At 53.8% G+C, this 22,682-nt stretch overlaps 1 protein-coding gene across 1 annotated transcript; it reads right to left on the reverse strand.

Annotated features, from left to right (window-relative positions):
- Window positions 1-1,652: 1,652 nt before the first annotated feature.
- On the reverse strand, window positions 1,653-21,428 carry Ngfr (nerve growth factor receptor). Its single transcript, XM_013117601.3, has 6 exons — window positions 21,246-21,428; window positions 14,939-15,083; window positions 11,484-11,843; window positions 7,744-7,996; window positions 5,716-5,876; window positions 1,653-5,134 (listed from the first exon to the last, which is right to left on the reverse strand). The coding sequence occupies exons 1-6, from the start codon at window positions 21,312-21,314 to the stop codon at window positions 4,833-4,835; spliced, it is 1,290 nt and encodes a 429-aa protein (XP_012973055.1). The 5' UTR covers window positions 21,315-21,428; the 3' UTR covers window positions 1,653-4,832.
- Window positions 21,429-22,682: the final 1,254 nt, after the last annotated feature.

Here is a 22,682-nt window from a genome sequence, read left to right on the forward strand (position 1 = left end):
AAGTCCACATGTGTCACTTGTGTTCTGTGGGTGTTGGGTGAGGTGAACTCATCGATTTCTCAGTGTAGTTGAAATGTATGTCGGCTCTGTACCGGGCAGGCACTAAGCATGAGACGGTGAGCGAGACCAGAGCCTGTCTCTGGTTTCCTCGGATTTGTGGTAATCGAATAATCACTCAGACAGGTGCCTAATTACAAAGAAGTCTTAAGCAGTAAAGAAGAGGAGGGACCGTGGGGTTTTCTGAAGCTGGAACCAAGAAACTTGATTTGGAGCTGGGTGTGGTGACACACTCCTGTAATCCCAGGCTTGGGGTGTGGAGGCAGGAGGACCAGGAGTTGAAGGCTAGTCTTGGTTATATATGGAGGTTCAGACCAGTTTGGGTTATAGTAAATCCTGTCAGAACCAAAACAGATTAAGCAAACAAATACACACACACACACGAGAGAGAGACAGACAGACAGACAGACAGACAGACAGACAGAGACAGACAGACAGAGAGACAGAGAGACAGAGAGAGGCAGTGACAGAGACAGAGACAAAGAGATGAGAAACTAATTTGGACTCGGGGAACCAGTCGTCTTTCCCTAAAGATTCTATGGGCTGAGGTAACTTGGTAAAGAATATTCTAGATAGGACAGCACACACAGAGGCCCTGTGGCTAAAGGAAATTATAAAGTTTTCAGAATTCTGAAGTTGTTTAGGAGGGACACAGAGAGTAAGGTCAACTGCTGGATCAAAGTAGTGAGTCTGGCAGGTTTGGGGGAGATGCTCACACAGCCCCACAGGACCCCTGTGCTCACACAGCCCCACACTGCTCACACAGCCCCACACTGCTCACACAGCCCCACAGGACCCCAGGGCTCACACAGCCCCACACTGCTCACACAGCCCCAAGGACCCCAGTGCTCACACAGCCCCACAGGACCCCTGTGCTCACACAGCCCCACACTGCTCACACAGCCCCACACTGCTCACACAGCCCCACAGGACCCCAGGGCTCACACAGCCCCATACTGCTCACACAGCCTCACAGGACCCCAGGGCTCACACAGCCCCACACTGCTCACACAGCCCCACAGGACCCCAGTGCTCACACAGCCCCACAGGACCCCAGTGCTCACACAGCCCCACAGGACCCCAGTGCTCACACAGCCCCACAGGACCCCAGTGCTCACGCAGCCCCACAGGACCCCAGTGCTCACACAGCCCCACAGGACCCCAGTGCTCACACAGCCCCATAGGACCCCAGTGCTCACGCAGCCCCACAGGACCCCAGGGCTCACACAGCCCCATAGGATTCCAGGGCTCACACAGCCCCAAGGACCCCAGTGCTCACACAGCCCCACAGGACCCCGGGGCTCACACAGCCCCACAGGACCCCGGGGCTCACACAGCCCCACAGGACCCCAGTAAACATGTAGAGCTTTAACTCTTGAGGTGGAGACAGGAGGGATGGAGAGGGCAGAGGTTACACCAAGCCTTTTGCTCCAGTGTTGGGACGGGATGGAGAGGGTTTGAAATCCTCCACAGCTTCCAGAGTTCTAAGAATATAGTCCAGACCCCTTCAACAGACTCCACAGGAGCCCTGGCCCCTGTCTGGCCCTCCCTCCCCTCCTCACTTTCCTCCCTTCCTCTTCTGGGCTCCAGGCACCAGTGTTTCTCCAGGCTGGACTATGTTCTCTCTCCTCCCAGGCCTGCTACCTCATATATGCCTAAGGGCCAGCTTCCATGTCCCTTCCCTGACCTCCCCGGGGCTGGCTGGACAAGGCTGCCACTTACACTTTCTGTGCCAGCCAGGGCTGGCTGCTGCAGCTCTCTGAAGAAAGCAGTCACTGAGGAGGGGCTTATGTCCCTCCTTATTCCCACAAGACAGAAACTGGATGTTCCACCAGAGACACCTTTAGGGTGAAGACAGTTTTTCTTTTATCATAATGGAGAATCCCTTAAGGGAGCAGATATGTTTCTCTCATCATAGGAATCCATCCCTACTGTGGGTAGGTGGCCCATAGTAGGGAGATGGGAGCCCCCAGCCTGAGCCCTTCTCCATCAGACAGGGACTGTCTCCCCCACTACTCCGAGGCCTTGCTAGTGCCTCTGTGTCTCTCGTCTCCACCGCCATGTCACCCTCCTTGTCCATCCCGTCGGTGGGTGTGAGAGACTAAGACTCTCCTGTCTGATGTTTGACTCTTGGCTGGGCCCTGCTGGCCCTGCTCCCTGGGCCTGCAAATCTGGAAGGCGTGCTTGTTGTTCTTCCTAGAAGAGCGAATCCTCTCCTGCCTTCCAGGGTGACCACAAGCCACTCCTACTAGAGTCCCTGGATGATGGACGAGCACGGGATGGGCAGTTCTGACTACCCGCCTCACCAGCCTTACAGCCTAGAGTCAGAAGTCTTAGGGGCTCCCAGGCCAGGTAGGCATGAGCTCTGGTTAGGCTCTGTCCCCAGTGTCTCCAGGGAGGGGCTGGCCTGACTCCTGGCCAGGCCAACCAGCCTCCTGCTGAGCCATCTGGACAGAGGTTCTGTGTAATCTTGTGTATGAGTATGCTTGCGTGTCTTACAGGCCATGTGGGTGGCTGGGAGCTGTGGGGTCATGACCTGGCCCTCCTAGCAAGCCTCTGGCTCCCCTGTGGTCAGTTTCACTTCTGACATCTGGTCAAGTTCACAGCTGGCCAGCTTCCTGCATGGCGGGTGGTTTTTTTACTTCCCTTCTCTGAGATCTGGGAGCAAAGGGGCCCTGCTCTTTTCCCCCACCCACTTCATAACTGAGCATACGAAGTTGCTGGATTCTTGTCAAAACTTACAGAAAAGTGGGCAACATTGAAATTATAAGGACTGGGAGTCTGGGGGCAGGGGTGGATGACTCTGATCTACACATTCAATCCCAACTAACAAAACATGGGTGTTTCCAGAAAATCTCTTGGCACCATTTTTCTTTCTTATTGGTTTTTTTCTATTTAATGTCCATCACTTATGTTTTATGAGTAGGTTTTTACACAGGATGCAAGGGGAAGGTGACAGGGAGCATGGAGGGGTCTGGAACTGGAAGCCACCAGCGGGAGGGTCAAAGGTTCCATTATGACCCAAAGTAAGACTGGAGAGACCCCAGAACCAAACACATGCTAGACTGCACTTGCAGCTCCCCACTGCCCCCCAACTTATGGGGAGGAAAATAAATACACAAAGAACGTCCCACTCCCCAGTGCCTGGGGCAGGCCAGCAGGTGGAGTCCCTCTGCTCATTACAGATTGAGGTCCATACAAATGCCACCTGTGTACAATGCTCCTCGTTTCTTTTCAGGGTTTGGGGGACCCTGGCCACCCAGGGGTGGTGTTCAGTCTGTGAATACCCTTCCTGGGGCTCCTTCATGCTAAATAGAGGGGGAGCCCACTCATTCCAACAGCAAGCAAAACAGAGCAGGCCAGGAAGGGGGTGAAAATGTCACCGAAACCTCAAGTCCCTTCCTGGTGGTGCTCAGGAAATCAGTCCTTTGCAAAGGCCTTGAAACTTGGGAGAAATCTGCCACAGGCCAGGTGCCAGCATCTGGTTTTGTTTGTTTGTTTGTTTTTGTTTTTTCTTGCTGTGCATTCCCACAAGCCTGTTTTTTTTCACTGTAACCTTCTGGGTGCAGCCAAACCCAGGCTTCGAGAAGCAGAGGAGTGAGCGCATTCCTCCACGCACAGGCCCTTGGAAGACAGACTTGCCAGATCAGACACAGCAGTCCTTGGCCTGCCAAACTCAGGGGCGAGGAAGACAGCCCCCACAAAGCCCAGGTCCCTCCGGTGATTTTCTGGCAGTGACCCCCAGCAGGATCTAGTCTCAGCCCAAAAATAGCCATGGAAAAAGCAAGAAATCTTTGTGTGTGTGTGTGTGTGTGTGTGTGTGTGTGTGTGTGTGTGTGTGTGTGTTGCTGTTGTTGGGATTGTGGGGTGGCAGTACTTGGTCCCTGACCCCTAGGACTGATTCTAGGGGCCACCGTTGGCTCCAGGCCTATGCCAAGAATGAGGATATTAACAGATTCACCACTCTGCAAATGCCACGTTTGGAACCCTGACAGAGACAGAGGAAGGCAACACCCTGCTCCCCAAACCCCTAGTCTGACTCCATCAGTATTGGCCAATGGACCAGGTCTTGGACAAACAGTTTGTCTGCAGAAGGGTTGGGTAGGGGCCTGGAAGTTGCAGAGGGTGGGGCAGACTTGGCTTCCAGACATGTCCCTGAAAGTTACACCATCCCTGCCATCAAGCACACCTGATGTCCTCACTCAGAGAGGAGGATGTCAGCCTACATTCGACCTCTCTGTTGCTGGGTGGCCTGGGCCAGTCCCTGCCTCTCTGTCCTGTGTGTAAGAGGGGAGTGTGGCCTGGCTTTCCAACCTGCTTTCAGCTCAGATGCGCCTGTAATCCTCTTCATCTTTGGCCAGAGTGGAGGAGGGGCTGGGGAAGGTCTATCCTACCACCATGCTCCCTGTTCTCCAGTTCACAGTGTGGAGTCCATGGCTTCTTCAGTGCTGCCTGAGTCCCCGGGGTGCCCCTGTCACCATCTCTGGTGTCAAACCCCCAGATCTGGCACAGCTAAGGTGTAGGGGAGGGTGGAAAGGCCTGAGGTGGTAATGGGGCAGGACAGGCTTGGGGTGGTCCTGTCTCACTGAAGAGAAAGTGGGATCAGAAGCAAGGGCTCCCTCAGGGACAGCCACAGGGCTAAGGTTTGGGGAGCAGGGCCTTGGAGCTTGGCTCTGACTGTTGGGCCACCCCGGGGGAGGGGGGCATCTCTGTGGGGGCTGGCTAGAGCATCAGTTGTCAGAATATGGGGCAGGACAGGGGCTTCTGGTCTGAGCTCACACTGGGGACGTGGCAGTGGACTCGCTGCACAGGCTCTCCACAATGTCGGCTCTCTGGATGCGGCGCAGGGCGGCTAAAAGGGCATCGAACGTTGCGCTGTCCTGGGCACCCCAGCTGGCCATCAGGGCTCCAACTGGGCAGGTCTCGTGAGTGAAGGAGTCTATATGCTCAGGCTGGTAGCCCAGCTCGCCTGCCAGATGTCGCCAGGTGTCCCCTGCAGAACCTTTGAGCAGCTTCTCAACCTCCTCGCGCTTGGTCAGGGGCAGGCTACTGTAGAGGCCGCCGTCACCCTTGAGGGCTACAGAGGACAAGAGCAATCAGTCCCTAACCCTGGACCTCTTTCCTCCAGTGCACTAGGGGCCAAGGCACACTCCTCCAAGTCTAGAGTTCGAGGCAGAGGAGTAGCCAAGATGAGGTCCTAAATAGGGCCTGGGAGGGAGGGACCTGAGCCTTGCTGACTCACTGTCTCTTATTCAAGCTCAGCTCAGACATCATCTTTTCCTCTAGCGTCCCCTCCCCCTCAGCAATCATGGAGGCAGAGGAGGGGACAGGGCTCTTGAGCTCCTGACAACTGCAGCAAGTGTCCTAGAGCCTGGCTATGGGCTGCTAATTAGGGTACACACTTAACCACTTGTTTCCTAGAAGTTCAGCCAGGAGGCTAATTGCAGCTACTTTGGGCAGTAATTAACCCCCAGGGGGGACAATTAGCCTGATGAGTCTGGATGCTCCAACTTGTAAAAGCCTCCATTTCCCCAAGTCATCCTCGGGGAAAACATTCCCCTCCCCACATCTCCCATCCCACCCGACCTCCCCTACCCTGCTAGCCCCTTCAGTAGTCTAATCTCGGCTAACAGCCCCATCTTTTGCCTTCCCACTCACCCTGGCCTGAGGCAGTCTGTGTATGGGTCTGCTGGTCGTGCAGGCTCTGGCTATCCACAGAGATGCCACTGTCACTGTGGAGTTTTTCTCCCTCGGGTGGGGGTGTCTGGTTCACTGGTCGACTGTTGGCTCCCTGTTTGTTTTGCTTACAGCTGTTCCACCTGGAACCCAGGTATAGGACCGGTCTTAGCACGAGGGCTTGTATCAGCCAGTGTAGCCTACATAGTTGTGTCCATGGTCCAGGTCAGGGCCATGGCAGGTGCCCTCCAAAGTGTCTGAGGAACTTATTTCTTTATATCAGTGGTTCTCAACCTCCCTAAGGCTGTGGCCCTTTAATACAGTTCCTCATGTAGTGGTGACCCCCAACCATAACATTATTTTAATTCAGTTCCTCATGTAGTGGTGACCCCAACCATAAAATTATTTTGTTTGCTACTTCATTACTGTGATTTTGCAGTTATGAATCATAATGGTAAATTTCTGTTATGCAGATGGTCTTAGATAACTGCTATGAAAGGGTCAGTCAGCCCTAATGGGTCAACACCCAGAGATTGAGAACCACTGCTTTACATACAGAAGACTGAGAGGAGATAACACCCAGAGGTTGAGAACCACTGCTTTACATACAGAAGACTGAGAGGAGATAAGGTGCTCATTTTACACATAGACACACAGGCACACACACACACACACACACACAGACACATACACACACATACAGACACACATACACACTGAGACACACACAGACACACACACAGACACATACACACACACATACACACACAGACATAGACACATATACACACAGACACATACAGACATGCAGACATATACACACACACATGCTCTATAGGGGTGGAAGAATTTGGTAGCATTCAGTAAATGTTAACAGAACAAACAATACATAAATAAATGACTTCCTAGAAATTCCACTTTTCCCAATCGACTCTTCTAAAGTAATCCCATATGTGAGCAGCGATCACACACACACACACACACACACACACACAGACACACACACACACACACAGACAGATTTCCTTGGAAATTATATGCAATAACAACAAAATTGAAAATAAACCAAATGTCCATCAAGAGAGGACTGGCTAACTGCACTACGGTCCAGGCACGTTGTTGAAGGAGAGGCTGTAAATGATCAGATAGTCTGTGCTCTGAGGAAAAGTCTCCTGAGCGGGATTAAGAGGGGAAAGTGCATCGCAGGAGGTGTGTGGTGTGTTCCCTCTGAGTCATTAGAAAAGGTCTCCATGTCTACATATAATTATAAAAAATCCACATGTGAGTGTTTATATAAAAAAGTACACTATAAACAGCTGGGAAGGTGTTATCCCAAGAAATTCCCCACAAGATGGGTAGGATTTGAGGAGATAAAACAAGGTTTTTGCTTCTTGCTTTAGAAGATATTGGTGTTGGTACTGGGGCTATTGCTCAGTGGCAGTAAGCTTGCTTCACATGCTCAAAGATCTGGGTCCCATCCCCCGCACCACAAAACAAATTTGGTCTTGTTTGCATTTGCTTTTTAAAAAGCATGTGTTACTTTGATGATTTAAAAGCAAAATACAAAAAAAGAATGGGACAAGCATTTAAAGTTGAAAATGCCTTCCGGGAGTTTTTCTATGTCTTTAATTCCTTGATGTGGGTATCACAGGAGCCCAAGGGTGATGTGGGAGTTTGAAGGTGACGTGAAAGCAAGACTGACTTGGGAAGGAAGAGACACATGTATACCCAGGAAGCAGGGGTGAGTGGCTGGCGCTGGGGGTGAGGATGCAAGGAGCTAGAGAGGCTCAGGAGTTAAGGAACCGAGGAGCCGCCTGGGGGTGGGGAGGGACTGGAGCCAGGACAGGAAAGGGAGCCCTCTTCTGTCACTGCCTGCAACCTGCCACACCCAAGAGTCAGGCATGAGATAGTGAGTGACGGTGTGTTTAGGGTTGAATTAAACGAGTATGTGTGTTTTCAGGGCAAGGTGGGAGGAAATGTCTCCCCCATCCTCACCGTGTCCCCTCTTACCTCTTGAAAGCAATATAGGCCACAAGGCCCACAACCACAGCGGCCAAGATGGAGCAGTAGACAGGAATGAGGTTGTCGGTGGTGCCTCGGGTCACTACAGGTTGGGAGCTGCCCATCACAGTGGTCACCGTATCTGCCACTGTGCTGGCTATGAGGTCCTGATCCGGAGGTGCCTCGGGCTCCTGGGTGCTGGGGGCCGTGCTGTCAGAGCCCTCTGGGGGTGTAGACCTTGTGATCCATCGGCCAGGGATCTCTGGGGAACAGGACCACGGGAGTTAGGACCTATCCAGGCCTTCCCCTTAGCTCTGACACTCCAGTGGTTCATCCTGAGCCTCCAACCTCTGGTTCCAGGCACACAGGATTGGGAGCTGGGACTGCACACAAGTCAGGTTAGTGGAGGAGAGCGAGGGCTGCATGACAGGAAACTTAAGTCAGTATGGAACCTTGATTTCCCCATCCAGAGAATGGGCTCTCTGAAAAGAAAAAAAAATGGTCTCCAAGCAACTTTTTTTGGCTTAGGCTGTGAAATTAGAATTCTAGTCTCTGCCCAGCGGGCAGGCATGGGGCAAACACACCAAGATGCCTCAAGCTGGAGCAATGCCTCGATTGCTTGGAGGGCTGTAATTTCTCTGGCCTGGTGACCTCTGGAAGGATGGCGCTTGGGTACCTGATCAGAGACGCTGCCCTCTTCCCTGTCTCAGATGCTCCAGCCTCTAGGCTGGCACTAGAGGTGGAGAATCTAACTGGCTTGCTTCATCCCAGCCAGTCCCTGTACAGCCAACACGTTTTTGTTGTTGTTGATCCCCAAACAGTCTGGCCCTGGCACCTAGAGAAGACTGGGGCAGACAGCTGGCACCCTTGTTGGCAGGAAGCCAACGGCTGGTGGAGGGAGGAGCTATGAGGTAGGCACTGCCTACTGCCTCAGAAGGAGCAATTCTGTGCTTGGCCACCCATCTAGGCCTGCTCATGCCATTTGGGCATCGCCAGCCTTCCTGGCAGAGGCTCCAGACCCTCCTGGCACTAGTGGGTGGGATTTTCCATTCTGCCACCCAGCCAGAGGCAGTGCTAGTAGTTGTGGGCTCTGGATGATGGCCTGGGGGATACTTGTCTGGGCAGAGCAGCCCGTCCCATCCATTCTCACTTCCTACACTTGGGGCAGGGAGGAAAAGCAGACAGGGCATGCTAGTGGGGTCAAGGCGAGGACACCTTGCTACCCAGCTCTGGCCTGCCCAGACTACACTGTGCCCACCCAAGCTGGAGTTGAAGCTGCCCACTGGGTCTCTGGGCCTCCCCAGCTCAAGACAGATGCTTCAAAGGCCCCACTTTCAGCACCTTCTGAGTGGTGAGGCCCCCAGATGTGAGTCTGGAATCCATCTGGCTGGCAGTAGGGAGAAGGTTGCCATCTGCTGCCCAGTCCCACCCTTCCCCCATCCCAGGACTGGCCAGGGCTGGCAGGAGAGGACCGGAAAGTGGAAGAGACAGTCCTGTCTGAGTGTTGGGCCCTAGAGGGCCTTCTTGTGATTTGCTAGGGTGACAGGGCAGGTGGAGGGTACAGCCTGAGCCCCAAGACTGCAGATATGACTCAGTTCAGATTGACAGCCCCTACCCTGAGGCTCATGTGGGCGGGTGAGGGGTATAGAAACGAAGGGGCCTCAGGGAAGGACTGAAAGCAGTGTCAAGTGTCCAGGACACCTTCCCTCACTCCCTCCAGCCTCTTGATGGGGGTGGAGACGAGATCCAGATGTGGCCCTGTCCCCTAGCATTCCAACTCGCTAAGCCCTTGGCAGGTCCTGACAGCCATTTCCGGAATGGGAGCCATCAGGAGGAAGAGGGAGCAGGTGACCCCTCCTAAACTTCAATGTGGTAAGGGGGCCGGGCGTCTGCCCCAAGGCTGGGTGAGTCACCGTGTTGACACCTGAAATGTATATGCAGGAAAGCATGCTACATTGGACAAAAGTGGGCTGCCAACCCAAGAATCAAATTCCATTTCCTGAAAGGGATGCTTGGCCTCAGGGCTAACATTTAACCCTTCAGAGGCTGGAGCAGAAAGAAGAATAATACAGAGATAAAAGTTCCTGCTGCCAAGATGGCTGGGTAAGTAGGGTGGCGTCTGGGAGGAAATAATTCCCTAAGCAGTGGGCCTGCTCCTTTTCCATCCAGGCCCCCCTTTCTCTAATCACACCCCACCTGTACCCCACTGGCTGATTCAGACCTGCTTACAACTGTGTCGCCCACCGCCTGCTGCCCGGCTGCTGAAGCGCTCTCTCTCTCTCTCTCTCTCTCTCTCTCTCTCTCTCTCTCTCTCTCTCTCTCTCTCTCTCTCTCTCTCTCTCTCTCTCTCTCTCCTGGCTCAGCCTAGCTTCTGGGCCCATGGGAATCTCCACCAGAGCCACCCAGGGCCTATGCCCATCCCTCTGCCTATTCAGTAAAGAACATTGCAAACATATTTAGGGCCTCAGTGAGGGTTACCAGCCTTCTCCCCTCTGCTGCTTGAGCAAGCTTAATTAAGTCTAGGTATGGGGGGGCAGCCAGGTTGTCAGGAGGCCCTCCATGCCCCCCAGGACAGGGGACCTGTATCTTCTACTTAATTAGAGGTTGATGGAAGGCAGGAACTGGGCGGCCTCCATCATAGTCAGCAATCTCCAAAGCTAGGGCTGTCTTCTCCCTTCAGGAACTAGGGCCTGGCTTGGGGCGCTCCCCTCACTGGACCAGTGCCAAGGGCCATCCCTCTCCAGGAAAACTAGGGGCTCCCTGAAGATGGCACACTTGCCTGCTCGGTAACAGCACAACCTGAGGTTAGAGTTCAAAGAAAGCCAGGTCTGTGGGCATGGCCACTGACGGATGAACAGAACGGAAAAGCACCACCCACTTGTCTCCAGTCCTCTCTGAGATGAACACTACCAACCAGTGACCATGGTGGCTGTGCCCTGGCTCCCAGGTTCCTCCTCCTCTCCCGAGATCCCCATATCTCTTTCAGGTGAGCTATGAGGATAAGGCAGGCCAACCCAGCTCCTACAGCCCCAGCGGACAGGAGCCCTTCAAGCATACCCCTCCACCTCATCCTACCTCTCCCCCAGCCCATGTTTACTACTCCTCTTCAGTTCCACAGAACTGCTTCTGTCATGGCCGTTTACAGCAGCCAAATCCATGTCATTAACCTGCCACAATGCTTCTGCCTCATCCCCAGATACCATGGGAGGAATGTACCATCTACTCCAACAACCCTATGGCCATCAAAACCAGGTCCAGAGCCAAGAGTAACCTTCCCGATGGCACTCGGAGATGATTTGATGTGGGGTTGCTGCAGCCGTCATCGCCACCGGCATCTGGCCTCATGGCTGAAGGGCCCTCGCCCCTGTAGGTCCCCAGCCCCACTCCAGTTCAGTAAACCTGCCTCAGGCCGGAAGGAGACCTGCTTCAGACTCTAGCATCTACAGCTTCTCCCAGCTGCCGTTAGTGCCCATATAATCTCTGGAGGGAGTTAGGAAGACTTCTTCAGAGAGCAGTAAGCTGGACTTTCCCAGTGTCAGTTCAAAGAAGGAATTAGTGAAAAGGGCTTTGCGGTGAGGTCGAATGTGGAATCACCATCTCTGTGCTTTTATCAAGAGTTTCCTAAGACTGAAAGAGGAGGGTGCTTGCCCGGTGAAGGCCCGCCGGGGACCTTACGAACCCTAGAGGGCGCCCTTCCTCACAAATGCAGCCCTGCGCCCCCACACCACCCTGCGTGGAATATGGCTCACCCTCGCACTCGGCGTCGGCCCAGGGCGTGCACTCCCGTAACTGGCGCTCAGTGTCCTCGCACACCGTGCAGGGCAGGCACGGATCCACATGGTTGGCTTCATCTGAGTATGTGCCCTCTGGGCACTCTTCACACACCGTGTTCTGTTTGTCCTGGCAGGAGAACACGAGTCCTGAGCCCACCTCGCACACGCTGCACGCCTCACAGCGGCCAGTCTCCTCGTCCTGGTAGTAACCATAGGCACATCGGCACACTGCATCATCTGCTTCCACACAGGGAGCCGACATGCTCTGCAGGCCCAGGCACTCGGTGCACGGCTTGCAGGGCTCAGTGGCGCTCACCACATCAGAGAATGTCACACCTGAGGACAAAGGCATAGACGGGGAGGCATCAGTCTCCGAACCCAGTCACTTGGAAGGTGTTTGGTAGGCTTGCGTACAGGGCTGGGGGTCCCTCCTTTCCCATCCCCAGCTAAAGCTATCACCCTGTCTCAGCTTCACTTTCTCATTGACCTCTGCTCCCTTTTCTGCAGTTCCTCACCCTCGGAAGGAGGCCAGGGTCCCCACTCTCCAGAAGAGTCGGGCCCTGAGGCCTCCTGAGGTCCTAGCTGTTCCGGTAGATTCCTTGGCAAACCTTAGGGAGTTCTCAGACCTGTACCTTAGTTCCCAGCGCAGCTGAACAATAGTGTGAGCATGTCTCCCATCCAGCCTCCCACGCAGCCCAGAGGGGAGCTGTGTACCTAAGAGCCTCTGTCTCCGTCCTTCTGGCCCTCTTGCCATGGGGTGGGATGGGTGGCAGGGTCAAAACTGGAGTGACAAGGGTTGACAGCAGAATTTCTGACCAATGGCATTTTGTCATACTGCCTACACCAGGACCAGTGCTCCAAGCAAGACAGTTCAGGTACAGCCAGAAAGATAGAAGCTAAGAAGCAAGGGGGACTTGCACATACAGTCCTCTGCCCTTTCAGCACAAAGGGGCAGTTTCCAAGCTCACTTTGGCCTCACTCTGAAGCAGGGGATGTGAACTCTGGAAACTGAGTAGGCTGTGTGTGTGTGTGTGTGTGTGTGTGTGTGTGTGTGTGTGTGTGTGTGTGTGTGTGGTCTTTGCCTCCTGAGAAGAGATCAGGGAAGGGGCAGAGCCAGCTCTCAGCACCTTCCATCCCAGGGAGAGATCTCTGTGCCGTCATGAGTACAGGAGGAGCTGTCTTTGCTCAGGGTGTTGAGGAAGCTGAGAACCAGGGAAGGAGGGCATGCTTGGGACCCGGAGGTGAAAGCAGAGAGTACGGGGTAGAGACCTGCAGGGGACCCCATGCTGACACCCTCTAAAGGCGCCGAGGGTCTCATCCTGGGACGTGTGGGTGCAGCGATGAGACAAACGATGATGAGACAAAGGAAGGAGGAAGGTGAACCGGGCAGAAGTGGAGAGAGCAAAGCAAAAGGGCAGGAGGTCTGGGCAGCACTTCCACTTGTAGTCAGCAGCTCCTACAGAGGCAGGGGCAGCTCCTACAGAGGCAGGGGCAGCTCCTACAGAGGCAGGGGCAGCTCCTACAGAGGCAGGGGCAGCTCCTACAGAGGCAGGGGCACCCTGTTTTCTTTTCCCAGGGATGAGGCAGATCTGCCTTCAAAACTCACTTCCGTAACTTATTATATCTGTGACTTAGCCTTCCTGAGCATTTTCCTCTCTCTGTAAAGTAGAAAAATAATAGCCAGGGATGGTGGTGCCCAGGAGGATCATGAATCCAAGACCAGTCTGCTCTACATGGTGCTTTTTGAGGCTAGCCTGGGCTACACAGTGAGAACCTGTCTCAAAACTAACTAACTAGTAAGTAATGTCCCCACCCCATGGGCTCTGGTAAAGAATAAGTGACCGGCCCCATGGATGAGCAGTAATAAGGACAGAGGTCTTTGGTGGCTGAGATACAGTCAGACAGCAGAAAGCACCTGTCTGGCAGGACATCTGATCTCTCCAAATGAGAGGGTGCTTATATAGGGGTGGGGACATTGAACGAAAAGAGCACGGTGGCTCCTGGGGAAAACACAGAAATTAGCTGGAAGACTCCTGGGAGTAGGTTTTGGATGGTGTGAAAACTATGACCTTTTTTGGCAGAGCATGAAAGCAGGGGCTTAATAGGCTTCCTAGTGGAAACGTTTTTTGAGGATGGAGGGAAAGTCCACTGGGGTCTCTAGCCCATAAAATAGGCTTGTAAAAGCAGCCTGTTAACACAGCTGGAGGGGAGTGTGGCAGGAGGAACCCAAGCGGGAAGGAAGAGGAAGGGAATGAGGCAGGGAGGCTGCTGCAGCCCCCTCTGAGCTGCCCTTGGTTCCTGTTGCCTTTCCTCTTCCCTGATTCCTGACCCGGCCCTCCCCTGAGCTCCCAAACCACCAGCTGCTAAAGAAGGATATGTAGGATGGAGATGGGAGTGGCCTAGGACATCTACATCCAGGCAATGATGTTAGCTCTGCCTTGGAATAGAGACTCTGTGAAGCCAAGGCAGGACAGGCACCACCTTCCAAGGAGGCAGAGCCTTCCCATCCAGCCCAGGTTGGGGACAGGGTTACAGGAGCCACAAGCACAGAAATAGAAACACATGTCTTTGGGAACACTAAGGAGTTGGGGTTGCACAGACTCCGGAGGGAGCATTCAGAGAGGTAAGACAGGTAGCCTGAGTCCCCAGCTCTGTGTTCTGTTACCAGCAGCCCTCCTAGTGGGGACCAAGTGCCAGGCAGATCCAGGATCCTACCAGCAGCAGACAGGGAAGCAGCTCTGCCTTGGGGCCCGAAGCAGCAGAGCAACGAGGTATCCAGCAGCAGAGACCATTACTCCTGGTCACACGGACACAGAACTCACAGAGGATGAGAACAAAGCTGCCACCCTGCTGTCCCCCTTCTCCGCCATTCCGGCAAGATGGGACTCTTTCCTTCTGAAGGTAATGCCAGGCAGCTACCCTCTGCTGTTCCTACCTGGTACCAACCCATAGTAAGGACATTCTTGTGCTCCAGCCCCTGTCCCTTCTGGCATCAGAAAGTGACAGAACAGTGGCCTGGAGGAGGGCAGCCACACCCTCCCAGGATTCCCCAAGGTCAGTTTCCAGGGCAGCCAGGATATGATCCTCCTTCCCCTCCCCCCAAACCCACAGAGGGTAGGCTGCAGCCATTGATCTTGCAGTGCAGAAGGTATTTTTAGCTGGTCTGAGTATCAGCTTCTTCTCCTTGCCTGGCCACACTCTTCTACCAGCCTCTGCTTGGGGGCTGGGAAGAGGGACCCCTCTGGGGAACCCCCACCAGGTGCCTCTCCTCTGCCCGCACCCTCCCCCATTTACTCTCTGCCCCTTATATCATATCCTGCTCACTTCTGGTGACCATGCAGAGATTGGCAGGGGACCTGCCAGGAGACAAAACACTTACAAGGTCTGTTCTGCGCATGCTACACCTTCCCCGTTTGTCACCCTATACTCACTGTCCAGGCAGGGTTCGCACACGGTCTGGTTGGCTCCGCAAGGCTGGGCCACACCTTCACCCAAGTTGCAGGCCTTGCAGCATTCTCCGCTATGGGTGTACAAGCCTGTGGAACACGTCTCCTTGGCACCTTGGCACCTTGACACCTAGGTGGAAGAAGATCAGAGGGTCAGCCTGGCAGGAGAAGGGGGGTATCTTCCAGGGGATCAAGCGCCTCCCTCTTAATACCTTCTATTGGAACCACCTGGGCTGGGATGAGCTCACCCGGGAGGCATTAGGAGGATCAAAGCTGGCAGGAAGGAAGGCTGGGGGAGATGGGGGACGGGGACAGTGCGCCCTTGACTGCTGCTGGGGTGTGAGGTCACAGCCTCAGTGGCTAACCTTCTGCAAAGTTCACCTTGGGGTTACAGGCCCTCATGGAGCCCTGAGGAGACACCACATGGGGAGGGCAGCTTGAAGCCAACATCCAGAATAGACGGACAGGTTGCAGCTTGCACAGGGCTCCTGGCCAACAGGGCCAGTGGAGCTGAAATCTGGCCCAAACTTCATTTGCTAAGCCTCACACCTGCAGGGCTTCGATTACCCAGAGGCAGGGCCTTTTCCTAACAAAGGGGAACAGGGTGCTTCTCCAGGTCTCATTCTACATATTAAATATCAAAAGGGAGTTGTCTAAGTCCAAGAGCAAGCAGAAGTCAAGAGGCCTGGGTCTTAGGTTCAAATCTTGACTTCAGACAGGTTTCTGATCTGCCCTGCTTTTCTTTTTGGACTTTTCACCTCTCTGCAGGTAAAGACAATGGCAGCTAGGTGCCAGGGCAAAGGACAGGCTGATGGGCAAGTCTGGCACCAAGACAGGGAAAAGGGATGCCTGTTATCAGTAGCTGCTCTCACCATCCAGCAACTCCGCTCCACCAGAGTTGACTTCCACTCACTAGCCTGACTTCCTCCCCTCCTCTTCCCTCCCATGTGGCCCCTGGGAACAGAGCTGGAATAGGGGGAGAGGGGAATCAAATTCCTACCACTACAGCATCTTTGCTCATGGATGGAACGACTTAGCACCAGATTCCCCAGGGGGAGGGGCTGCAAGTGGCTTGCTTTGTTGCTGTTTCTTAAAGAACAATCTTAATGTCTAATAAAACTCCAAAGCCTTCTCTGCAGGCTCCAGACCTTGCACACACAGCCCATTTGATGCTGAGCAATTTGGGCTCAAGTCGTGAGACCAGGGAGCTTTACAAGATTGCTTGGGCATTCCTCTACATCTGTATGCTGGACAGATCTTTGCCAAGATATCAAAAAAACCCACTGTGGTCTCACCAGAGTTTGATGGGAAAGGAAATACAGAAGTAGGGGACACTAGGTGATGCCCTAGGGGCAATGTGGTCTCCATGAGCCCAGCAGGGACAATGAAGGCAGAACGGAAGCTGCCACCATCTCCTCCAGTGCCTGCAGTAGGAGTGCTGCCTAGCAACATCTGCAGACCAGGAACCCTGAGGCGGGCTTTTCTCAGGAGCTGAGATTTCAGAAGGGTCTGTTCTCATTTCCTTTCATCACTTAGGTCTCTACTTAAATATCACTTCCTCAAGGAAGTGTTCCTGTCATCCCCACCCCTCCCAGATTAGATAGGCAGAGCTATGGTCATGGGGTTGACCATCTACCTCCTGCCCTACCTGGCACAGAGTAGGGAGCCGATGGACATAATTGGATGATTTAAGACCAGAAAGTTACCATATGCCTTCAGTTACCTAGAAGTCTGGAAGACTGACTTTGGATGACTATGTATCCTCAGGGACAAGAAAAGAAGTGCTGCTGTCATTCAATGTCTCTCTCTGACCTGGGGGGCTGCATCCTCCTCTGCTCCTGCAGTCTCTCCCTCACTGGGGCACTGACCGTTAGCACCAGCGACTACTCAGGGCTGCAATGCAGCAGTGCTCTCCTGTTCCTGATCCCAGATGACCACATTTTTTGTCATTTTGCCAGCTTTTTGATAGTTTTCCTGTCCCTTCTCTTCCTGTCAAGGTATCAGTTGACACTTCTTGCTCCTATCAGCGTGGCTGGAAGAGTCCCTCTCCCAGAATCATAATGAATCAGTTCTAATGGAGTTTTTAAAATGATGTCACTGGACTTGGTAAAAAGCTGTCTGGGAGCCAGGGGCACATAAGCCTGTGATCCCTGCATAAGGGGGCGGGGCAAGAAAGGAGGATCTCCAGTTCAAGGCCAGCCAGGACTACACAGAGAAAAATGGGGATGGGGGAGTGTGTGTGTGTGTGTGTGTGTGTGTGTGTGTGTGTGTGTGTAGGAGGAGGAGGAGGAGTTGGCATGAAAGAATAAGTACCCTGAGTCAAACATTTGGGCATAATCACTGCCCATTCCACTTCTCCCACTGATCTGAGTGACAAACAGGTTTGTAATTTCTCTGTGCCTCTGTTTCCTACCATTAGGTAATCATGACATCAGCTGCCTCAAACTGCTGTATTACAAGAGTGGATGAGCATGGGGTCAAAGTTCTTCAGAATTCCCCTCTTAGCCAAGAGTGGTGGCACACGCCTTTAATCCCAGCACTCAAGAGGCAGAGGCAGGGAATCTCTGTGAGTTCCATGACAGCCAGAGCTGTTACACAGAGAAACCCTGTCTCAAAAAATCAAACCAAACAACCAAAACCTCTTCTTCCTTCTAGTATGTGTGCTCTTTGTGGACCACTAAGCCAAAGTTAGCAGAGAGCGGGAAGGTGTGTGTTGGGGGTGGGGCTGCTGGTGCTTGTGGGAGCCATTGTAGCTTTGGGCAAGCATTCCTGCCCTCCCCACTCCTTTCAGGGCTTGTACTTAAAGTTGAGGCCACACCGTCAGCATCTGCAGTTGGTTGGCTGCCTCTGTCATAAAATCCTAGATTTGCTACAAAATAGCCTGTGATTTTGAGCATCTTATTCTTCCTAAATCTGTTTTCCTATCTAAAACACTGGGACAAGTATGACTCCTGCACTGGGTTGCTATGAGAAATGAATGAAATAATGTATGCAGATCTGTCGGGCATATAGTAGTTCAATCAATAGTAGTTATTGAGGAAGTCGTGTGTCTTAGGGAGTATGAGATGCTGACCCCAGGGAAGACAAAACAGAAAGGGAGCCATCCGCCAAGCAGGAAAGTGTGACTGGAGTTCAAGCTAATTGCTCCAAAATCCGATCCAAATTGACCAATTTATCAAAATGACAGACCCATTTGCCTGATGGTTGTATCTATTACATTTATTCATTTCCAAGTTGATAGCATGACGTCTCCATTTTCAGAATGCTTACCATCTAATTTTTTTGTCATTGCAGGGCTTGTGGTGCTCGGATGAACTGACTTTTTTTTATTGGACAAAACAAAAAAACACAACAGTGTTTGCAGCTCTGTAGGTGTTTCCATGGGCTCCATCCTGACCATTCCCAACAGCTTCAGAGAAAGCTCCTAGGAGAACAGAAGCCTACTCACAGCCATATGGGGTAGGAGAGGTTTTCCAGTGACTGGAGAGCCTTTGATAGATTCGAACCCAGGGGTAGGCACTGGCTTCCGGCTCCACTCCCCGCCCCTTTGGTCAGCCACTGAGTCATGAGAAGGAGATTGGTGTTGATCCCTTAAGAAGCTGCCTTGTGGAGACTTGAAGAGAGGCTAGGGCTCTGCCCATATGGAGCAGGGGAGTGGCTCAGGTCAGAGGCACAGGGCAGGGTCTAGCCCACCCAGCCAGGGGCAGTTCAGGACCACACCCCCTTTCATGATCTGTAGGTGGAGGCGGAGCTGAAAAGGAGCTGCGCTTGAGGAGAGACCAAAGCCTTGACTCCCAGCTTCCTACAGACCACCTCCGCTTTCCCCCTGCGGGAGCCTGGTGTCTCCCCAAGTTTCCTGGGGGTCCGTTTCCTCACCTGCAAAATGGGAAAAACTAAATTTACCTTTCTGGGACCTAAGGGTTATGTATATAACGTAAAAGGACAGGGCAGGTCACAGAGTAGGCACTTCACAAAAGTTATTATATCCTACATCCTCTCTTCCAATTCATCCCCTAGGGAGGAAGCCAGGTGTTGAAACCAGACTGGACTGGCCAGGTAGGGTGGAGGCTTTTCCCTCCTCCAGGAGCCTCCTCACCATCCACCCTCCACACCAGCCCCAACGCTCACGCTGCCCATTTACTGCCTACGCTGCTGCATCCCTATTAGGAGCATTAGCCAGCCCGGAGGCTCCAGGCTCCGGTTACAGACATCTGAATGACAAAGTGCCTCCATTACCGGCTCGACCCGCCAGCAGACTCGCCGGGATGCGCTCTGGTTTCAGCACTCTCTCAGCGGCGCAGGAAGAGGCTCGGACCGCTGAACTGGCTCACACCGAACAATCTGGGGCGGAGGTGGAAAGTAGAGTCCCAGGGGTTCACGCCCGAAGATTCTTTGCTCGGTCCACCTTGCTGAGGCCTCCAGGCCCAGCTCTGCTCCCTTGCTCGCCTTTTCTGAACTCAGGGGCATCCTGCCAAGGTCCAGAGGCCACGCCCTCACCTCTCCAGGATGGGAACCACACAGCGCCCAAGGCATCTCTAACCAGGGACGTTAGTCAGCAAACACCCTTGCAGCCACTCCCAAAACCCCGTAGGAAGCCACAAATAATGACAGCTCCAGGGAACCAGGTTTGAGCTTTGAGGATGGGATCGGAGCTTGAAGAGGTTCTCCATCCTCGGCTTCCATATCCCACCTCTGCCTATCTTTGGGACGGTGCCGCCCCCGTCCCTGCGGTGACCGCCCACAGCTGCACCATGAGTAGAGAGAGCACGGAGCTGGAAAGAAGTGGGGGAGGGGGTCCATCCAACCAAAGAACTCAGGCCCAACTTGCTTGTGAGGTCTTGGCCAACTTGTTTAAACGCAAAAGTCTCTGCCTCCCTTATCAGTAAGATAGAGATTTGGGGGCACAGTGCTCAGATGAAGAAAAAGTTGGAGAGTGACGCCACTTTCGTTGCCAACCTTTCTTAAGATCTGATCAGAAGTACCCAGAGTCCTCGGGTTCTTAACAAGACTTGACGACCTAGCTGGAGCTGGTGCTTCTGAACGACAATCAAACAGAATCCGAGGCATCCAAGAGATCCCTGTCGCATTTGAAAGGGGTTCATAGACTTTTATCGAAAGTCTAGTCAGATGTGTGCGTGATGCTGACCCTATTAAGATCTGGACAGGAAGGAGCGCGAAGGGCGCAGGGCTCCCGAGGGTTGCTTAACTTAGAAGGAGCGCAGTGCGCAGCCCCAGGCTCGCACGCAGCTGCGAACAGCAATCCCGCACCCTGCAGTGCCCCCTGCGGGTCGCATGGGGTTTGTGCATTCCCCGAGCAGTGCTCTGCCGGAACAGTCGCCGCCTTGAGCGTCCCTGCGCTCAGCATCCCGAGACCCGGCCGGCGTAAGATAGGGTAGGGAGCTGCCAGCTCTGTCTCTCCGATTCCACTGTGTTACTCCAAACCGTGTGAAAAGGCTTGCCGAGGATCGGATTTGCCCCAGTAAAGTGAGCGCTCCCTTCCCAGCCTGGGATGCCCAGATGCAATTCCCGGACTGGGCGAGGCAGCGAGAAAGAGCGCTAGAACCCACGCGGGAAATGTGTGTGTCTCGGCTGTCCTCGTCCCACTGTCCTTGAGTAGGCAGGCGGGGCCCCAAGCACTTTAGGATACGCACCGCTCTCCATCTCTCTACCTCTTTTGTGGCAGTCTCCTTTCTGCTCTCTGAAGCCCACTTCTAGCTCTTCAACCTCCCTGCCACTCCCGAATCGCTCCTTTCGACGCCCCTCCCCCTCATTGTCTGGCCGGTCCCCATTGTCCATGCCGGGTCCCCTCTGCCTCTAGTCCCTCCAGCCGCCTCCCCCATTGTTCCTTCGCTAGCCCCTCACATCTCTAGCGCCGCTCTCACCCCCCTCCTTTCTCTCCTCGGTTCTGTCCTACAACTCCCCCGAGGACTAAGATGCTAAAGGGAAAAGTCCTCTCGGGATCCCGGAATTCACATGCCGTCATCAAAAGAACCCAGTCTCCTACACCGTCCCCACCGCAGTACCCAAAGAGCAGCAGCAGCAGCACCAAGGATCAGCATCGGTGCCACAGTCCTGTCCGCATCTCTATCCGGGACTGGGTCTCCTTTGCTCTCTGAAAGTCCCAAAAGCTAGAAGCGCCCCTGTGGGTCACGGCATCGCAGCTCCTCCGCCACCGGTTCCCAGCATCTGGGACCTTAATGTCCTGTTCTGTTTCCTGGGTGGTGGCACTGGAATCCCCTTGGGGTTCGGTTCCTGGAAAAGGTTAACAGGCGTCCCTCCTGCTACCACTTACCCCTAGAAGCAGCAGCAGCAGTAGCAGGCGCGACTGGTCCATGGCGCTGCAGGCAGCACCTGCCCTCATCGCTCGCCTCTGGCGACAGCGCTCCGCTTCTAGCTCAGTCCGCTCTGCGGGCGGATGGACTGCGCTGAGCTGCGCTAAGCCTCAGCGCCCGCTGCCCGCCGGAGCTGGCGGAGGCTACACTCGCTCTGGCTGCCGGCGGGCGGGAGCAGCTGGGTAAAGGCAGTGCAGCAGCCCCGCCTCCTCCCCGCCCAGCGCGCCCAACTCCCCCCCACCCCACCCCACCCCTCCGGAACCGCGCCCGCCCAGCCGCCGGGCCGCTTCGAGGTGGGGAGTCCGGAGCAGCCAGGGAAGGCGTGCGTGCGGGGAGCCGCGCCCGTGTGTCCCGCTGCGGCTTCTCTGCGGGCTGTCTGTCCAACATACCCAGTGCACTGCCGATTATGCTGAGTATCGGTGTTGGATACTTTGGATCCAGCGAGGCGGCGGGGGCGAAGTAGGGGCATTGCTCTCCTACTGATGAGGTCTGCCTTAGGATTCACTCTCTAAAACATCTTGCTCAGCCTCTAGGTTCCTAGTTCCCTGCCTACCCCTCATTCCGGGAATTCGGCGGCCCTCCTTTTATGATTAGGTCTACACCTATTCCATCCTGTTTACTGCTTCTCACTTGTGGAGTGAGGTGTTCCTTGGGACATTCAAGGTGGAATATCCATCCCAATGTCATAATTTGCTCTCTCTCTCTCTCTCTCTCTCTCTCTCTCTCTCTCTCTCTCTCTCTCTCAAACACACACACACACACATACACACACACACACACACACACACGACTGAACCTAGGCCCTCACACTTGCCATGCAGACATCTTATCACTGAACTATATTTCCATGTGTGCAATAAACCCCAGGAATACACAAATGCACTCTTAAACTTCCCTGTACATGTGCTCATGCATGTGCCATACCATCCTCAGGCATTCGTATAAACCCAACCATTCTACAACGGTCCCTAATACAGATCAGACATACATCTACACACACATTCACACACCCCGCCCACATGGTCACATGTGTGCAGTGCACAGTCATACTCAAAGAAGCTCTAAGGTATTGAGCATTCAAGTGCACACACATTCATGAGTGTACAAACCATACCCACGCTCGATTACCTGAGCTTCTGAGCTTCCTAAGGCAGGGGCAGTAGTGTCTTCTCCGAATGCCTGCTATAGAAGGTGTTCCGTCTTGCTTTGTAGAGGTGATTCAGTGAGAAAGTGGCTGAATGGACTCAACTTCGGAGATTCATATCATCCATGTATTGTGTAGGTGCTCTGAGGACCGAACCTGTCATGTTCTGGAAACCGAGCACATCAGATCACCTGTACACACCAGGGAATGTGCAGTCAGTCTCCCAAAAGAAACATCACCCCACCCTTTTCTA

This window comes from Mesocricetus auratus, unplaced genomic scaffold (genome assembly GCF_017639785.1).
Source record: "Mesocricetus auratus isolate SY011 unplaced genomic scaffold, BCM_Maur_2.0 Super-Scaffold_100007, whole genome shotgun sequence".
Lineage (NCBI taxonomy): Eukaryota > Metazoa > Chordata > Mammalia > Rodentia > Cricetidae > Mesocricetus > Mesocricetus auratus.

Bases quoted from the DNA above. Each gene is read 5' to 3' on its own strand.
- Ngfr (XM_013117601.3), bottom strand. From the start codon at position 21,314: ATGAGGGCAGGTGCTGCCTGCAGCGCCATGGACCAGTCGCGCCTGCTA. The intron at 11,844-14,938 runs GTGAGTATAGGG...CTTTGTCCTCAG, and splicing joins GTGCGAACCCTGCCTGGACA to GTGTGACATTCTCTGATGTG. The intron at 7,997-11,483 runs GTGAGCCATATT...CCTGTTCCCCAG, and splicing joins GGCCGACGCCGAGTGCGAGG to AGATCCCTGGCCGATGGATC.